At 46.2% G+C, this 18,338-nt stretch overlaps 1 protein-coding gene across 2 annotated transcripts in view; it reads right to left on the minus strand.

Moving 5' to 3' along the window:
* The window catches only part of FLNB (filamin B), a 153,682-nt gene that overhangs the window by 31,707 nt on the left and 103,637 nt on the right, over positions 1 to 18,338 (minus strand). The window contains exons 19-28 of one of the 2 annotated variants that reach the window (XM_003785546.3): positions 15,582 to 15,699; positions 12,665 to 12,927; positions 10,162 to 10,759; positions 9,395 to 9,568; positions 8,475 to 8,637; positions 7,556 to 7,716; positions 3,853 to 4,020; positions 2,706 to 2,798; positions 1,865 to 1,988; positions 522 to 678 (exon numbers count right to left, since the gene is read on the minus strand). In XM_003785546.3, the coding sequence (XP_003785594.1) occupies positions 522 to 678; positions 1,865 to 1,988; positions 2,706 to 2,798; positions 3,853 to 4,020; positions 7,556 to 7,716; positions 8,475 to 8,637; positions 9,395 to 9,568; positions 10,162 to 10,759; positions 12,665 to 12,927; positions 15,582 to 15,699 (2,019 nt within the window). The remainder of the gene's footprint in view (positions 1 to 521; positions 679 to 1,864; positions 1,989 to 2,705; positions 2,799 to 3,852; positions 4,021 to 7,555; positions 7,717 to 8,474; positions 8,638 to 9,394; positions 9,569 to 10,161; positions 10,760 to 12,664; positions 12,928 to 15,581; positions 15,700 to 18,338) is intronic. The other variant, XM_003785545.2, reaches the window with a different exon arrangement.

Consider the following 18,338-nt stretch of genomic DNA (forward strand, 5'->3'; position numbering starts at 1 on the left):
CCTGCCATGTGATCTGATCGCCAGAATGCTGGAAGCCTTCTGGTCCATGAGGAGACCTTAAGAATGGAAGCCACACACCAGGACAGGAAGCAGAGAGATGGAGCGGGCTTCTAGGGGAGCTGCAGTGCACCTAGGGGGCTCACGTTTGGCTTTTTTGGAAAGAATAATCCCAAATCTCTTGTGTTTAAGCTACTCTTATTTTAGGGTTTACTATGATATGCAGCATAACTTAGTCCTAACTGGTCTTATGAGTAATTTTAACATTTGAAATAAAAATATAGGAATAGATATAGAAACAAAATATATGAGATTCACCAAAAAGTAGAACCTAGAGTCATACCCTCAAACCTCTCAGGAAGCATGCTTCTTCTGTACAACTACTATCTCTCTGGGGGAGGGAGGGAATCCCATAAACAATTGCAATTTCGGATCAGAAATTGGAGGGTAAAATCCTTGCTCTTATCTCTGACCAGGAATTTAAATCTTAATAAGGTTTGGCTCAAAAAACAACTCCAAGTTACCGTTATCTGAACAGCAAGTAGGCCTTCTCCGGCATCTCTGGCATCAATTGCAAACTCCACGGGCAGGCTGGCAGGTACACCATAGGCACTGAGGCCAGGGCCACTGGCGGTCACTTTGCTGGCATCATATGTGGGAAGGACCTTGACCTTAAAGGGACTTGATAGACACACACACACTCTGGTTAGTAAGGGTACAAGTCAACCTAACCACATCTGATCTCTCTTACACAGAGAGACTAAAATGGAAAGAGGGATTTCTGTAGCAGACAAGACAGTAAGTTAGTCAAGATGCTGTAAGTCCCGCAGAAATTTAGAACCATGAGGTGGTAACCATCATAGGATTAACTGGCTTTGCCCTGAGTGTATTCCAACAGATATATTAATAAATAGTTTGGGGAAGTTTGGGAAATACAAGGTTAATATATTTAACCCCCTTTTGTCATGCTTTACAAAAATGGTCACCAAAATGGAAAGAGAATACTGGAATGTTAGTTTTAATACTTTATCTCATCTTTTCTATATTCTGTAATTATTCTGTATTTGATATGCTTTATATGGTGAATGATCTATTAATAAAGCCATAAACAAATATAATTTATAACTTACATATTTTTGCATAGCTAAAGCTACATGTATATCTCTATACAAAATGTGTATGTTAGGAATACAGGTATAAAACTTTTTCATCTTAAGAGGTATGATTTTTAAAAAGGCCTTTAGGGTGGCACCTGTGGCTCAGTGAGTAAGGCGCCAGCCCCATATACCAAGGGTGGCGGGTTCAAACCCGGCCCTGGCCAAACTGCAACAAAAAATAGCCGGGCATTGTGGCGGACACCTGTAGTCCCAGCTACTTGGGTGGCTAAGGCAAGAGAATTGCTTAAGCCCATGAGTTGGAGGTTGCTGTGAGCTGTGTGACGCCACGGCACCCTACCAAGGGTAACAAAGTGAGACTCTGTCTCTATAAAAACAAACAAAAAATTCCCCCCCAAATTTCTTAACTTTAGCTCACTTTAAAACTAAAGATAGAGAAAGAAATGGGAGGGTGGAAATAGAGCAGGACCACAGACATCAAGGCTAGTTTATAGTAACACATGTGGAGCCAGCAGGGTTTGGGTCATACTTGCAGATAGGATGAATGGATTGTCAGAGGAGAAGGAGGGTGGATGAGGAGGTGAATAGGTTAGTGGATGCATGAATGGTTGGAGTAATGGGTGGATGGATGGTTAGATGGACAGGTAGATGAATGGATGGGTGGATGAACTGATGGAGGAAGGGAAGGGTGGATGAATGGCAGGTGACCCATCAGAGAAATGCTTGCAGTACCCTAAGCAGTAGGAGCTTACCTTCGAGGGATCTCTTCATCAGCGTATTTAACTGAGACCATGTAAGGCCCCTCCTGAGATGGAGTGTAGGTCACTGTGTGTGTGCCATCCCCATTGTCAACCACATTCACAGGCTCCACCAGGCCTAAGAACAGAGATAAGAGGTCTAAGGAACTTCCTGGACCCCCCTTTACACCACCCATGGCTCAGTTAGAAACAGAATCATCTCCATTCCCAGGAGGTACTGGTTTTCACTGATGAGTAATAAACATAAAGGCAAGCAGGCCATAATCACAGAAATGACCCTAAGAGACACCTTTAGTTTTTTATTGGCTAAACTACACTCAGTCTGCCCCAGAGTATAATTAAGGAGACTGCCCATGCTTGCTGCCAGAGGCGAAAGCAAAGATACATGTTGCAGACACACTATATCCTTTCAAGCTGGTTAGGCATGCTTGGGATGTGGCAATTTTTCTCTATAGCTGAGAAAGTGCTAAAGAGTCCAGAACTCTAAACAACAAAAAATAAACAATGAGCTGGCCAGTTAAAACCACCTTTAAGCACAGACCACTATGGTGCCAGCAAGCTGGGGCTTAGGTGCAGGGCAGGCAAGAATGCCAATCTCATGGGGTTAGAGATCACATTAAAGTGTAATCAAGGTACGTATTGGATTGACAGACTCCAGATCCCAGCTCTGAATGTGAGAGGCAAGGATGGGTCAACCGCAGGGTAGGTTAATCAAAGCATGACATGCTCATTAAGCAAAGCAGATGAAGCAGGTACAAGCCAATTTTAGAAATGAGCTAATAGGAGGCATGTAGGTTACATAATTTAGAGCAGCAGCCAATGGTAAAATGCAAACCTGTCTCCATAAAGTCACCCTTCGGGTCACCTTTAAAGAACTCTGAAATGGCTTTCAAGGGGCTGCGCCATGACTGGGAATCCATCTCATCAGCTAAAATTAAAGGGCTGTTATTTGAGAGTCCTCTGTGGTAGAGGCAGCTATCTCAGTAAAGCTTCTCTCTCTTCTCCTCTCTCTCTCTCTCTCTCTCCCTCTCAACCTCTCTCTCTCACACACACACACACACGCAGGTCTCGAAGTTCACTAACTTCACAGAATCAGATTCCAGCCCCATGACCTCATTTCCCCAAACCACATCTGCCCTGAGTTTCAAAGGGCATAACCTCCTGCTGAACCCCATTAAGGAGAAGATTCCTCTTCAAAGAAGGAAACCCCCATTTGCCACTTTTGTGAAGCCAAGAATACATGACTAGGGGAAAAAAAAATCCAGATTATTTAAGAAATTAGGCACTTTCTTATATGGGAGAGAAAGGCACATTTTAAATCCTGGAAAAGGAAATGTGGTCGCTTACCAAAAAAGGCACGTTTCAACGCACTTCAGGACTTTGTCCCCAAATGGCCTGCTAGCACTCTACCAGACCCAAATTCCAGGATGCACACAGGACAGGCCAAATTGCCAACAAAGCCCATTCCCCCAAAGATACCTCACTCTCTGGGGAGTTGAGACAGTGACAAAACCATGCCTCATGTGTTCCATGTACCTGGCATTCCCAAAGATTCTGATACATTCCACATGTGCACCAAGGCATCTCAAAGCATTACCACCTCCAAACCCCACCATCTACCCATACTCAGACCAACCCGCTTCCTTGCAAATACTGAAACACAGAAGGAAGCAGCCACAACAATATTCCATATGAAAGCCCAAATACTACTTGCTTCATCTAGCTATTTAGAAAAAATGAAGTTAAAAAAATTTAGGGCCATATTACTAAATGGAGAAAAAGACAGACTACAGAGAAATAACAAATTCCCTATTTTTAAGTAGGAACTTCTATGTTGAGCTTGAACACGGAACAGTAACTTTTTAAAGAAATTCCATTTTAAGCTCATGAAGGGACTCAAAAGCATAGTACTTGCGCTTGGTCATGGCAGCCCTTACCCAGGGCAGGTAGATGTCGGCAGGGACAGTAGGACGTGTACTCACCTCGTGGGCCCAGGACCCTCACTTCCAGAGGGGCCAGGCCAGCCTTGCTGCTGTCCACTGTAAAGGACTGCAGGATTCGGGCTCGGACGCCTGAGCCCAGCCCAGGGCCGGCAATCTTGACCTTGCTGGGGTCCACAACATCCTTCACAGGAACCCTGAAGGGGCTACCTAGAAAAGAGATCATGGGACTCTGAGCAAATTTGTCAATTGGAGACCCGCCCTATGCAGTCCCTGCCCAGAAACACACTGTCACTACACTGGTGACCTCAACTGTGCAGGCCTTGGTGAGTTCCTTCTGCCTCATTCTGTATGCCCATGTTTTGATAGTTACCATCATAGAACACCTACTATGTGCAGACACCATGCCAGGTGCTGTTTCCTGAGTGGCGGAGAAGGATGAGGCAAGCAAAATATTCTAACATCTTACATAATGAACATGTGTTGGGGGGTGTATAAGGTGGAGCTCCCAGAAAGCAATGAACCTGGTCGGCTGGAGACCTGAAGAAGCTCTCCAGTAATGTCTCAGCTGAGCTGAGAGGGAGCAGGTATCACCGAGGAAGCAAGTGGAAAGGAACTTCTAGCAGAGGGCTCAGCACGTGTAGGGTCTAGAGGTGCAGGAGAAGATAGGCTATTGGAGGGAGCCAAGGAGGCAGCTGAGTGGCAGAAGGACAGAGTGGAGGGGCTAGCGAGAGCTGGGCAGGTCCTGCAGTCTCGTCCAGCTTGCTCTCCCACAATGGCTCCCACGTGCCCCTGGTCTGTTTCCCTCCTACGTACCTGGCTCCTTCTACCCTCAGTTCCCTGGACACTGGTGAAGCCTCACTTTCTCCCTGAGGGGAAGCTGTGGTTCTGCCACATGGCTGACCCCATGGGGAACCCTGAGGGCCTCCGACTCTTTAAGGGTGTCCATTTTGGAGGCTGATAAAATGTAGAGAAGGCAGGGAGTTCAAGATGTGCAAGAGAAGCACTAAACAGAGAATCTAGAGCTGAGCCAAGGGCCCTCATGGGACTCCAGCAAGGAGGGGACCTTCCCAGAAACAGACGCTGCACTGTCCCTACACCACACCTCAGGCTGCCACGCCCATCACCAGGGGGCCACATGCACATCTTGCCATAACAAAGTGCTTGCACCCCCTTGTGATGTCAAGCAAAGTTAACGGCATCTAACTGCCATGGAAGCTGAGGTGTCTCTGCTTTGCATCCCAGAAAGTTTATACTTTATATAATTAGGAGTGGGAAATAAGATCCCACAAAGAACCAAAACCTTGACTTTCTAATAACAGCTGGGTTTCAACGGCATCCAGGTTTCTAGCTACAAGAAATAAATGGCTGATGCTGGTGAAGACAAGTAACAGCCTTCCAAGCCAGGGCTTAGAAAAATAAAAGGGAGCCTTAGTTTATAGAGCGACAGTTGAGGATTTCAATGTCAACAGGTAATAGCAACTGACTGCCTCTGAGGCCAAGCTCTAAGTCATAGCCTCCATTGGAAGCCCTCTGGACTCAGCATGAGAGCATCCATGAAACCAACAAGCAAAAGTAAGATGAACTTAGGTCCAAGATGGCAGAAACCAAGCATTACCTGCCACTCCCCTGTTCCTGTGCCCCAGGCAGACATCATCCATCATTCCTGGCAGACTTTCTTGTTGATCCCCTCTGAATCCCAGTCAACCCAGTGGTCCAGGTAGCCACCACCAACAGACCACAGCTGGCCCACCACAGGAAACCAATATGCCATTATGGGTAAGACAGGATACTTGTTAAAAATAATCTCACTACAAGTTTGTATCAGGCCAGGAAAAACTGTGCTAACATTTTAACTACCCAGGATTCCCATGAAATCAGATCAGAAGCTAGCAGGTCACTTAGGTTTCACATCTGTACACCATGAGTCACCTTAGCTAACAAGCCTGACACAAAGACAACCAACCAACACTTCACCCAATGTCTGCCTAGGAAAGTTCCGCGGTTTGGGAGAAGCTGGCATTCAGCACTGGAAGGCAACAGAGAGTCTGAAACCTGAAGAGGTACCATCTCTACCTAATGAGTAAACCCCAAATGGGTCTCTTTCTGTTGTTACGCTCAAAGGTGGCTATTTGCTTTAAGCAATAATCAGCCACAGGGGCCTCAACTTTCACCCTCTCCTCCAAAGAGAATTCTGAAGCTAATGGCATGCACCAGACTTTCCCAATAATCCAAGCAGCTTTCTTGCTGCCACAACCAGGAGACACTCGCCTCCACTGCTGCCTGTCTAGCCAGAGCTACCATGTCATCTCTCCTAGGGACAACCATCTACCTGCCGTGTGTGCCAGTCCAAGCACTGCAGGGCTGCAAAACTCCAGAAGGGACCTGTGGCTCTGGAATCTGTAACTGCGCCTCATTCTAGTTCTCCAGAGCAGTTATCATCAGTTTTAGTTGCAAAACACTGGGCTCCTGAAGGCAGGAACTTTGTCTGTCTTGCCCCTGGCTGAAATCCCCTAGACTAGTGATTATAGGAATTTAAAAAATCTATATTACATGGCTGTAAACACAAGTTTGAGGAAAAACTAGTCACTTTAAATGACTCAAGGCTTAAGTAAACATCTGAGCAGAACTGATTTGAGTTGAATGTTAATGCTTTCTGCTCAGTGTGAGAGAAAGGTATGTGTGCACATTCCATGTGATGAGGGGGAGAGAGGACAGAATCAGGAAAGCGTGTGGTCAGTGGACACTCCAGCTAAAAGTCAATCGAGAAACCCAACAGAGGGTCCCCAGCCTGCCCTTGCCCCTCTCAGGATTGCCATGGTGTACTGCCTGCCAGGATGAGAACAGCAAGACCCACTGAGGCTCTTCCTGCTCCTGGGGCCCTGGGGTGGGGCTCTGCCCTCTTCTCACCACCTGACACAGTGGCCTAGGAACAGCCCTAGAGTCCTTGGACTTGTGTCCACACCATACCATCACCTACCCATATTTTAGAAATATGTGGGGGTAAAACTCACTACATTTAAGTAAACAGAACTAGAACCTGCAGAGATTCCTCCAACAGAAGCAAAGGGAAGAAACTCTTTCACTACTTAAGTCATATACTTCTTTACTGTTTGAATCTTTACAGCAGTGGTTTTCAACCAGGAGTGATTCTGTCCCTGAGGAAAGGGGGGAGTCGCCATAGGCTTCTAGTGGGCAGAAGCCAGGGATGCTGACAAACATCCTACAAAGCACAGGACAGCCCCCCAAGACAATTATCCAGTCTGAAGTGCCCAGAGGGCTAAGGGTGAGGGACTCTGTTTTACAGTGAACATATCCATGGTACTTACTACATCATTAACTAGAAAAAGACACTTAATACATGGGTATTTGAATCTGTGTGTCTTTAACAGCTACTAGGACTATCAATGGGAAAAAGAAAACAAAACACATACATAAGGTAAGAACCAAGCACAGAATCTCTAAAAAGCACAAGTGTTCCCTTAAATCAAGAACTAGGTCTTCCAACACATGAACAACCACTTCCAGTCAAAATGCTAAGCCAATGTTGTCTGCCATGTTACTGGTTTTGCTGGGAGGTGGGATATTCTTAGAGATGTAGCCCTTAAGGAAAATTCTCCTCTTGCAGCTACTACAAATATCAGACATCTTTCCTTACTCACAGAGATAAGCAAAATCAAACCTGTTTGTGTGCAAAATCCATTATTCAATTCTTCTTTGGGTCCTCCTCTGAGGGATAGCTTACCAGGGATGTGGGCTCCTCCATATGTGATATTAACGTCATAATCTCCTGGAGCAAAGGGGATGTACTCTGCAGTGCAGCTGCCATCTTTGTTGTCTCTGCAGTTAATTTTCGACTCCGATGGTCCCTCAACAGTTATGCCAAGCCCACCAATTCCTGCTCCTCTGGAAAAGAAAATAAAATGTGAATAGTTCATGCTGGTCTTCTTATTGCCAAAATTCATTTAAAACACTTTTATAAACTATCTCATTTAGCCAACCTCACTCAAGTGACAACACTTCTCATACAGGGAGCAGCATGATATATAGTAGTAACACACTGGTCAACATATGGAGGGGGCCAACATAAGGAACTAGGCCTACTGTACTAACGTACATGTGATGCATGTCCAGCCTATGAACAGTAGGTCAACTCAAGGAGGTGGTCATTGTAGGCAGGTAGTCAGCTACGGAGGTTCTGCTATATTATAAATTAAGAGAGTTCTGACTCCTCCTTTCTAATGCTTATTCTTCATTTCTTTTTCTTATTTTACCTTACCAGGGCTACAAGTACAAGGCACACATGTGCCTAAGGACTACTTTTCATAGGAATACATCTAATATTTCACTTAAATATGGGATTGGCTATAAATTTTTACATTATCAAGTTACAGAGCTTCCATCTAGTCCTGGTTTGCTCAGCAGTTTTTATGACTATTATCAAGTGCTTCATGGTATGTCTCTAGGTATACTTGGTCTTTCTCTGTAACATAAATCACTACAGGAGAAAATGTATGTCACAAATATAAAAATGCATCTCCTCAAAGGTTGAGAGACCATGACACATATATAGGGTACAACCACAAAGCATTTTAAAAATAATTAAACTACCTGGGGCTGTTCCTTTTAGAGGCTCAACACACTGACCCCAGGGCCTTGCCTACCTGGTAACCACAGTGAAGACGTTGAGTTTGTGGGTAAAGGCCTCTTTCAACCCAGGTCCTTGAGCTTGAACCCGAGAGGGCTGGCAGCCTTCAGTTACAGCCACTTTGAAGGGACTGTTTGGGATGGGCACGTCGTCATATGTTACTTCCACCACGTGTAGGCCTGAAACACATATTTGCACTCAAGTCACCCATTAGTGGGAAATGGTGCTCTTAACTCCAGGGCTTTAGCTAACATTGAAGTCTGCATGCTGCACTGTGTTATCTGACAAAAGCAGGTTAAAGAAAGTTACATTGTTATGATCTGATTTTTAAATAACACAAATTGTCTGTATGCACTCACGTTACCCACCCTACCCCCACCAAGCAAGTATCACTAAGTTTGTACTCGAGTCAGTCATCCTAAACATATTTTCCTGACTTGGGAAAACTCTACCCAGCCAGCAACCAAAACACAAAGGCAACCCATGGAACAGAAAAGACATCTGCAAAAAGACCGAAAATATCTATAGCAGAAGATTTAGGAGATCATATATATACCCAGGTAATGGGATATATAGTACTTTTTGGTTTTTTCTTTATGCTTTTCTAGTTTGTTGAAATTTTTTTATAATTCCTAATGAGCAGGAAAGAAATTCAAATACAAAAACAAATTGCACCTATGAATGACATGCCAGGACATCACCCCATGATGATCTTAGGTGAGCATGAGGCTAAGCCCCGCTCACTTATCACCAAGGCCAGCAAGCCAGGCACTGAATGGGCAGGTGGGTCTCCTGGGGAAGGAGATTGCCACACTTCCTGTCACTCTATACTGTGCTGATATGGGCCACAAGGGACAAGGGTCTGTAGCAACTGCCCAGAAGAAGTGGCCAAGCACAACTTTGAACAAGGTCATGTCCAAGGAGAGGGCAACTTACCTTTCTCAAAGGGCGTGTATTCCACCTGGTAGGTCCCATCAGCATTGTCTGTGACAAGACACTCAGTGGAGGCCCCTGAGGGGTTGGCAATGTGGGCCTTGATGTGGTCACCCCCCACCTGCGTCAGGGGCCTCGAGTCAACCGTGAAGTCTGTGGTGGCCTCCCGAAACACATCTGCAGAGGAACCACACAGGCAAGAGTGTTGCCAATGCCTTAGACACAGGTGCAAACCGCAGAACAAAGTTTTTGGCACTTTAGGCAACATTAAGTCTAATTTCATGACAGCAAACAACCTGGTTCTCTGATTTTCAAAAATCAAGAATATTAATTCTCTTCCTCCCCAAAGAAGCCCCTTCCAGGGTAATCTTGCCCAGGTGACAACACAATCTTTACACAAAGTGGTCTAAGGCAGGTTAAAGGGCGTAGCATGTGTGGTGTTAGCCAATACCACATTTTAAACTTTTTCCTAATTAAGCATCAATAATGCAATATGTTTACTTTCTAAATAAGTAAGAATTCTGGCTTTGCCAGAAAACCTGGAAAATTCGCTGACAATTCTGGGCCCACTCCCCACAGAGACACACAAAACAGAGTCAGATGGTAGCACAGCCCCTCTCCTTAGTGCTCCAACCACTGCCTGAGGCAGGGCACTGGTGAGCATGTCCTTTGACCTGGCCTGGCCCTTACTGGGGTCTGAGTTTGCAATTCCTACTTTGTGAATTTCTGTGGCCCTTAAAGTCTCAGCTTCTCTTTTTTATGAAACGCACCTTTTCCTTCAATTCCTGGGCCAAAGACTTTGACCCTACTGGTGTCCACAGCAGGATCCACCTTGACTCGGGCAGGGAAGTGAGGCACGACCTCACCACCATACTTCATGATCAGAGTGTACATGCCAGCTGTCAGGGGCACGTAGGTCACTGCATAGGTACCATCTTTGTTGTTCTGAATAGACACTTCAGCTTTTGCTCCTGAGTCCGAGATGGCCTCCAGGCCCAGGGCTCCAGGTCCAGCTTCTGAACAGTCAACACTAAGGAGCCCAGCTTCACCCACTTTCCCGTGCTCCAAACCTGGTCCCGAAGCAACCACTTTAGAGGGGTCAAAGGGCATTTCAATGTCCACTTTGAAGGGAGACCCAGGTATGTGGACTTCTTCAAAGAGAATGTTGACAAAGTATTCCCCAGGTTTTGTTGGAAGGTAAGACACAGAACAGGTCCCGTCGCCATTGTCAGAGCATTCGATTTTGGCCTCACATGGACCTTCCACAGTTAGGCCCAAACCTCCAGTTCCAGCTCCTTTGGTGTCAATGGTGAACTCAGCAGGCTTACCCACAAGACCATCTTTGAGGCCAGGACCGTGGGCTTTCACCTACATGAGCAAAGAACAGAAGTCAATTTCTGCCTGGCCCTGGCATTCCTGCTCAGCCAGCACTGCTTTCAACACCCAAACCTATACTCAGTACAAAAGGGCATCCCAGCCAAGTGGTCCTTCTCCCTAGGGCCTAATAAGTGTCACACATGCACATTCATGCACACACACAGAGCCACAATACCATCGATGCTGCAAATGGCTAAGAACTCCATCACCAACTGAAAGGCATAGTCTCCTATGGGGTGACATTTGTCAGCATGGAGAGGGAGGAAGAGGCAGAGGACCCCCAGCCCCACCAATACTGTCCTCTCTCCAGCCAAGCCTTGCTCTTCTGAAGCATGGTGCTGGAGCGAGACAATAACGTCTAGTCCAACAAACACACACAGGTTTCCTGGGTTGAGGGCTAGCGAATGGCTCTTATGAACCTCACTGTGGCTTTGGCTATTGTACCTTGCTCAACAAGTTCTGGGTAATAAAAATCTCAACCAGTTTTTAAAAAGAGAGGATAAGACTTTGATCTCAGATTTGATGAATAAGTTAGTTTTTTAGGATTTGTGCCATTTAGATCACTGGAAATATTCTAAAACCTTTGAGTCAGGGCAGGTAGGAGAAATGATAGTAAGAATAATTTTTATTTTTTATTTTTTACTTTTTTAGACAGAGTCTGATTGTGTTGCCCTGGCTAGAGTGCAGTACATCATCACAGTTCACTGAAACTTCACATTTCTGGGCCCAAGTGATCCTCCCTTGTCAGCCTTCCAGAGTGCTAGGATTACAGTGTGTGATACCATGTCCAGTAAATTTTTCTATTTCTTATAGAGATTGGGTCTCACTCTTGGCTCAGGCTGGTCTTGAACTCCTGGATTCAAGAAATCCTCTCCCTGGCTTGGTGCCTGTAGCACAGTGGTTACAGCACCGGCCACATGCACTGAGGCTGGCAGGTTCTAACCAGGTTCTACCCGGGCCAGCTAAACAATAATGACAACTACAACAACAACACAAAAAATAGGGGGGCATTGCTGTGTGTGCCTGTAGTCCCAGCTACTTGGGGGGCTAAGGCAAGAAAACTGCTTAAGCCCATGAGTTTGAGGTTGCTGTGAGCTGTGACACCACAGCACTCTACCAAGGGCAACAAAAAAAAAAAGAAAGAAAGAAATCCTCTCGCCTCAACCTCCCAGAGTCCTAGGATTACAAGTATGAAGCAGAGAACAATGTATTTTTGTATTAACTATTATAGCTTATGTCAGGTGAATGTGGTCTTTGGAGGGGAAGCTGGGCTGAGGCCTTCACATTCATTCTCTCCCCTAACGCTTATAGGCCAGCTCTAGAACAATTCTGTTATTCTGCTATCAAATGACGGAAGATGGTTCAGGGATAGGGATAAGACCAAAAACTTACAGCCAGAGAACTAAAAGAAGAGCAAGGTTGTGAGCCACCTGCTCAGGGGACCGTTCACATGGAATTATAGGACAAGTATCATAATCCGCTAAGAACTGACTTTTTTTCTTTCTTTTTTTGAGATAGAGTCTCACTTTGTCACCCCTGGTAGAATGCCATGGTGTCATAGCTCACAGCAACCTCAAACTGTTGGGCTCGACTGATTCTCTTGTCTCAGCCTCCTGAGTTACTGCTGGGACTACAGGTGCCACCATGACACCTGGCTGTTTTTAGAGATGAGGTCTTGCTCTGGGCTCAGGCTGGTCTTGAACCCATGAGCTCAGGCAATCCACCCGCCTTGGCCTCCCAAGTGCTAGGATTACAGGCGTGAGCCACTGTGTCTGGCCCAGAACTGACTTTCTTCACAGGGGATTTTCAAAAGGTCTTTGCCAGGCAGGACCAGAGGACTATGGTGCCATATATGATAACAAAGGGGCATGTTCTGGAACAGAAACAAAACCTGACCTTGGTGGGATCTGGTGGCAGTGAGGCCTCCACTGTGTAGGGGCTCCCAGGCACCGGGTGGCCGTCATAGGTCACGTCCACTGCATACAGCCCCTCCTCCCGAGGGATAAACTTGGCTGCGCTGCTCTCCCTGCCTGTCACGGGAGCCACAAGGCACGGCACAACCTTCCGGGAAGGGCTCAGAATCGTCACATCCAGTTTCCCCTGGCCGCCTGCACCTCTGGTGTCAATGGTGAACTCCTGGTCCTTTCCAACCTCGACCCCTGGAAAAGGGACACAAACCAAAGTGAAGAGCTGACACTTTATAGAAGAACAATCAAGGGCAGGGAAATGAGGACTCTCTGGACATGGGAGACTTAGCATCTACATCAAGGAACAGCCGGCACAGAGGACAAGCAGCAGGACTAAATATAATTAGCATTTCAGTCTGGGTGTGGTGGCTCATGCCTGTACTCCCAGCACGTGGGAGGCTGAGGCGAGTGGATTGTCTAAGCTCACAGGTTAGAGACCAGCCTGAGCCAGAGAGAGACCCCGTCTATAAAAACAGCCCAGTGCTGTGGCAGGCGCCTGTAGTCCCAGCTACTGGGGAGGCTGAGGCAAGAGGATTGCTCAAACCCAAGAGTTTGAGGTTGCTGTGAGCTGTGATGCCACAGCACTCTACCCAAGGCAACAAAGTGAGACTCTGTCTCAAAAAAAAAAAAAAATCAGTATTTCACCTTCAATGACAGTGTAAGAATAATAATTAATAATAATAACAATAACTATCATTTACTGAATGTATTTTATATGCCAGGCACAAATTTGGTACATTTTCTCCTTTAACTTTCATCACAACCTTATAAGGCATTTATTATTAAGCAAAATTTATTATTGGTTTTAAAAGATAGGGAAAGTAAGCTCAGAGAGGTTAAGTAAGTAACTTATCCAGGGCAACAAGCAGCCCACAAAGCTAGGACTCAAACCAAAATTCACTGGTCCCTACAATCTGCTTTGCTCCCAAGTTATAACCTGACACTATCCCCTTTCTTTACCTACTTTTGGTGTTAACTTTATATCAAAACACACCTATAAGTCAATGTTTTCTTTACTAACTCTTGGCAGCAAATTCAATCCTACAGCCACCCCTCCCCACCACGGGGGTAAAAGTCACAGAGCTGGCAAACACAGCTGGGAACTAACTCTGTAACATGATGGTTTCTGAAAGGAAGGCCACAGGAAACCCAAGTGTTAGATTTGACAAAAACAGAGAAAGGACTTTAACCACAACAAAAGCACTGGGAACATAGGGCCACTGCCGCAGCCCAGGGAAATCTTGACTCTGGGGCAATACACAGCCTGCCAAGATGAATACTGCACAGCCATAAGCAAGGAGGCCTCAGAGCTCTATGTCCCAAAGGGAAAGAGGTTTTCCTAATTGGTATCGTGCTTTTCCTGTTCTGGAGTCAAACTCTCAGTTTCTTGGGGGAAGGAATGACAAGGGAATATGTGAAAAGGTTAGGCAGTGACCCTTCGTAGGCTCAGAGTCAGTTGCTCTCCTGCAGCCACTAAAGCCACACTGAGCTCTTGGTTTGGAGCTTCTTGAACTGGGAGCTGGTCTCATTCACAAGTTGTGCATTTTGATCACAAGTCAATGAAGATGCTCACTGATGATACTGCAGAGACACAGAGGGCACAGGAGGCCTGTCTTGGGGGGATGCACTTGGCCCTGCTCTGGTGGTAACCCTGAAACCACGGGGGTGTGAACCATTGGGGGACGTTAACACCAACGAAAACGAAAATGGGTATAGGTGTGAACGATTCCCGAGTACACTGCCTACTTCAGGAGGCAGGCTGAAGACGTGGGGTTGACACGGCAGCATAACCTTAATGCAAAATAAACACTGCCCAGCGTTTCCTCCTGGCATCTCTTTGTGCACATAGAGAGGAGATCTGGAAAGAGAGAGACTGAACTGACAATTTGTTAACTCTAGGGAAGAGGGGAGGTGATGGTAAAAATGGAATTTACTCTTAACTGATGTTTTTTGAGATGAAAAATAAAGTTATGCATTACATGTGTAAAAAAAAATTTTAAGAGCTGAAGCTGAGTGACAAGTCCATCAGTGTTCACATTATATTATTCTCTTTACTTTTCTATGTTTGAAATTTTCCATAGTAAAAGAAAAATATGAAAAATTGAAAATAAATGAAATGAGCAAACATTAGTAAAATCCCTAACAAGCTAAAGGAATACTGAAACTCCTCTGGTTTCTGAGTGCCAGGGAGTTGGCTTTCAGGCTTGATTCTGGACTTTAACCTGGATTCAGCTGCCAAGGATAGTTGGCACAGATAGAAACTCATCAGAAAGCAATGCAGCCCACATTCTCTCTTTAATGAAGACTTCCCACTGTACGGCCAGCAGTTTCTGAGGGCTGACTATGTGCCAAGCTCTGGTTTATTAGCACATTTAATCTTCACAATATTCTCATGAAGGGTCACAGAACTATTTCACAGCACACCCCTCCTCACTCAAACCCCAGTCTGTTCAACTACAAAGTTTCTTAAAATAGAATTTGCTAAGCTGAGCATGGTAGCTCATACCTATAATCCTAGCACTCTCATGAGGCAGGAGGACTGCTTGAACTCAGGAGTTTGAGACCAACCTGAGCAAGAGTGAGACCCCATTCTAGCAAAAATAGAAAAAATTAGCTGGGTATTGTGGCAGGAGCCTATAGTCCCAGCTACTCAGGAGGAATCACATGAGCCTAGGAGCTTGAGGTTGTTGTGAGCTAGGCTAATACTAGGACATTATAATGCCTGGGGCAACAGAGCAAGACTGTGTCTCAAAATAAATGAAATGAAATAAAATAAAATAGAATTTGCTTCTAACCCATAGCCACATTTGGTGGCTTGCAACAAGCCATCTCCATTGGGAACTTACTGTTTTCCAGTCCATTAATTTTTATCTTGCTCAGATCCAATGGAGCAGCAACACTCACAGAGAATGGGCTCTTAGGGATGGGATCGCCACCATACGTCACCAGAACCTGCATGCTGCCCTGGAACAGGAGACAAACTGTGTATGCCTTTGGGTGCCAGTGTACTAACTTAGTGTTTCAACCACTCCTCCCAACCCCATCCTTTCTGCTTCCCAGAGACTTAGTGTCTCCAGTGGATTTAGAAAGCATCTCAGATATAATTTCTTTAAGCATTTGACCACATGACAAGAACAACAAAGAAACCAGATTGAATAAGAGCAGCTAATAATGACAACTTAGTGGGCACTACTTGCCAAGCACTGTGCTATGTGCTATTATCCCCTTCCTCAACTGAGTTTCAAAACAGTTCTAAGTAGTTCCTACTGTCATCCCCATTCTTCCAGGAAAAGAAAGCATGGCTCAGAGAGGTAAAGGAACATGACCCCAAGGCACAGCTGGTAAATGTGCCAGCTGGGGTTCACACCCATGGTACCCAGACCTACTCAGCCATACCACCTCCCTGTCCAACACACCCAACCCTCTGGCCATGGGTATAGAGGCTGGGGCACCTAACCCAACAAGACCATTTCTTCTATGTTCTAAGCTGCAAAGGGGATTTGCAAGTATGTACTGGAGCTATTCTAATTCCACTGCATGGTATCTGAACTCCTATTTTTATGTGGAAGAAGGAAAAGTGGCAAGAGTGTAGGCAGACAACCCTGGGACTGGCAGGCCCCCTCACTGGCAGCACAGGGCCGCGCGGCACACCTGTTTTCTGCAGGCCAGTCCTAGGATGGCTCCTGGCTGGGCTTCCTCTCTCCATGGTCAGCCAAGTCCTCTCCCTACAAGCTGAGGCTCCAGAGAAGCCCATGGCAATCTCAGGAGATCAAGAGCCCCCTTATCCCAATAGTATAAGCACAAGCTGAGAGACAAGGGCGAGGGAGGAGATGATTCCCCTGAGAATCCAGAGGGATGGTTGGGATGCAGGCCCTGCTGAAAGCTCTAGCGATGAAAAGTTAAAAGGATGGAGCTTTTGGCCTATGAATATTTTCTCACATTCCGTTTAAAATAAAAGGAGAAAAAGCCAAGGAAAAATAATGGTTGCATCAATGGAGGGGAAAGGATTGATTTTCCAAGATTTTTTAGCTTGCACACAAAACCAATTGGCCCCCTGCCTCGAGGGTATAACATTTCCTGGTAAAATGTGCACAGGTCAAATTCAACAGAGCTGGGAGCCGGCCAGGGGACAGGAAAGGTCTCCTCCTTGTACTGTTTAGGGCAGGGCTGACTAACTGCTTCAGCCAACCCAGCATTCCCAACATGCCACCTCTTCCTGAGCTGCAGTTTGCCCATGAGCCCCTGGGGGACCAGCTTAGTAGACCTCGGGGTAACTGGGGGTCCTGGAGATAGCTTCTCCTCCCACACCCATCAAGTTTTCTGGCTAATTTCTCTGGAAGTGCTAAAGAAGAAAAGGAAAAATCTTCTAGTTAAGCCCACCCATCCCATAAAAGAAGGTATGTTCTCACTGCCAGTCATAAAAACAAAACAAAAACTCAGATAGGAAATGAACTCTACCTTAAATACCCTAACAAAAGGGAGGAAGAAAGTCTCAGAGCTTTACACCTACCATGGCTAGAGCATTTTAAGGCGCTCCCTGAGGCCCCAGTTAAAGAATGGAATGTGCTTATTCCTCGCAGGGCTACAAAGAGTCTGAGCAGTGGTCACCAGTACATGTCACTCAGACTTCAGAGGCTGCAGGACAAGTTTTATTCTCCCTCTATGTGCTTCTGCAGACTGAATTTGATTTTGCAAAACAGGCACACACAAGAGGCTGACCCACAGCTCAGAACAGGTTGGGACAGAGGAGCCACTCACAGGTCCCTCCTCTCTTCCAGAGCCCTCTGACAACAGCCACAGCCACCATATTAAGAACATGCCAAGGAAGAGACTGTCACCCTATGAGGCAGGCTCCCTGTGCTCACATGCCTCTAAGACACCACAATAATACATGGAAGTTTCCTCGGTGGGTCCCAACACAGCGGGTAATGGAGCTATTGCCACCAGATTCTTAAACTGCTCTGCTGGGGAGGGAGTGTGGGGTGAAAACTTTAAGCCACTTGAGGGCATATACAACCAATGGCACATGAGACAAAGTCCTTGAGGAATCAAGTCTTTGCCTGAGCTTTGCCGGAGTCCTCAAGCCCCAACCCATGTCTGCTCCTCTAAGGCAAAAAGGCTCTGACCACTGTTTTCTGACAAGAATAAATAGATGGCCCAGCCCTACACATCCCAGTCACTCAGGAACTACAGCAACAGCCCAGCAGATGTCCAAGAGCAAAAGCCAGCAGCCAGGGACCTGGGCGGCTCAGGCAGGTGGAGCTACAGCTCCTCCCAGGGCACAGTCTGCAGTCTGAGGGGGAAGTGCGCCCCCCAGGCTAGGACACACCCCTGCCCAAGCAGCTGCCTTTCTGGGAAGTTCCAACCTGTTATTCCCTAAAACCACAGTGAGAAGGTATGCCAGTAGGTGTCAGCCCTCAAATACGCTCCCTTCCGGAGGAGAAGGCTTTCCGGGCTGACCCAGGCCTCTTAACCACATCCAAGGGCACAGTTCAAAAAGCTTCCTTAACCTGATCTTGAACTTTTAGCTGCTCTTCAGAAAAGAGAGTTCAAAGGAGAATGAGGAGGTGCAGGGCCCCACTCCTGTACCAGATTACAAAGGT

The sequence above is a fragment of the Otolemur garnettii genome, unplaced genomic scaffold, assembly GCF_000181295.1.
Source record: "Otolemur garnettii isolate 467f Iridium unplaced genomic scaffold, OtoGar3 scaffold00015, whole genome shotgun sequence".
In the NCBI taxonomy this organism is placed as follows: domain Eukaryota; kingdom Metazoa; phylum Chordata; class Mammalia; order Primates; family Galagidae; genus Otolemur; species Otolemur garnettii.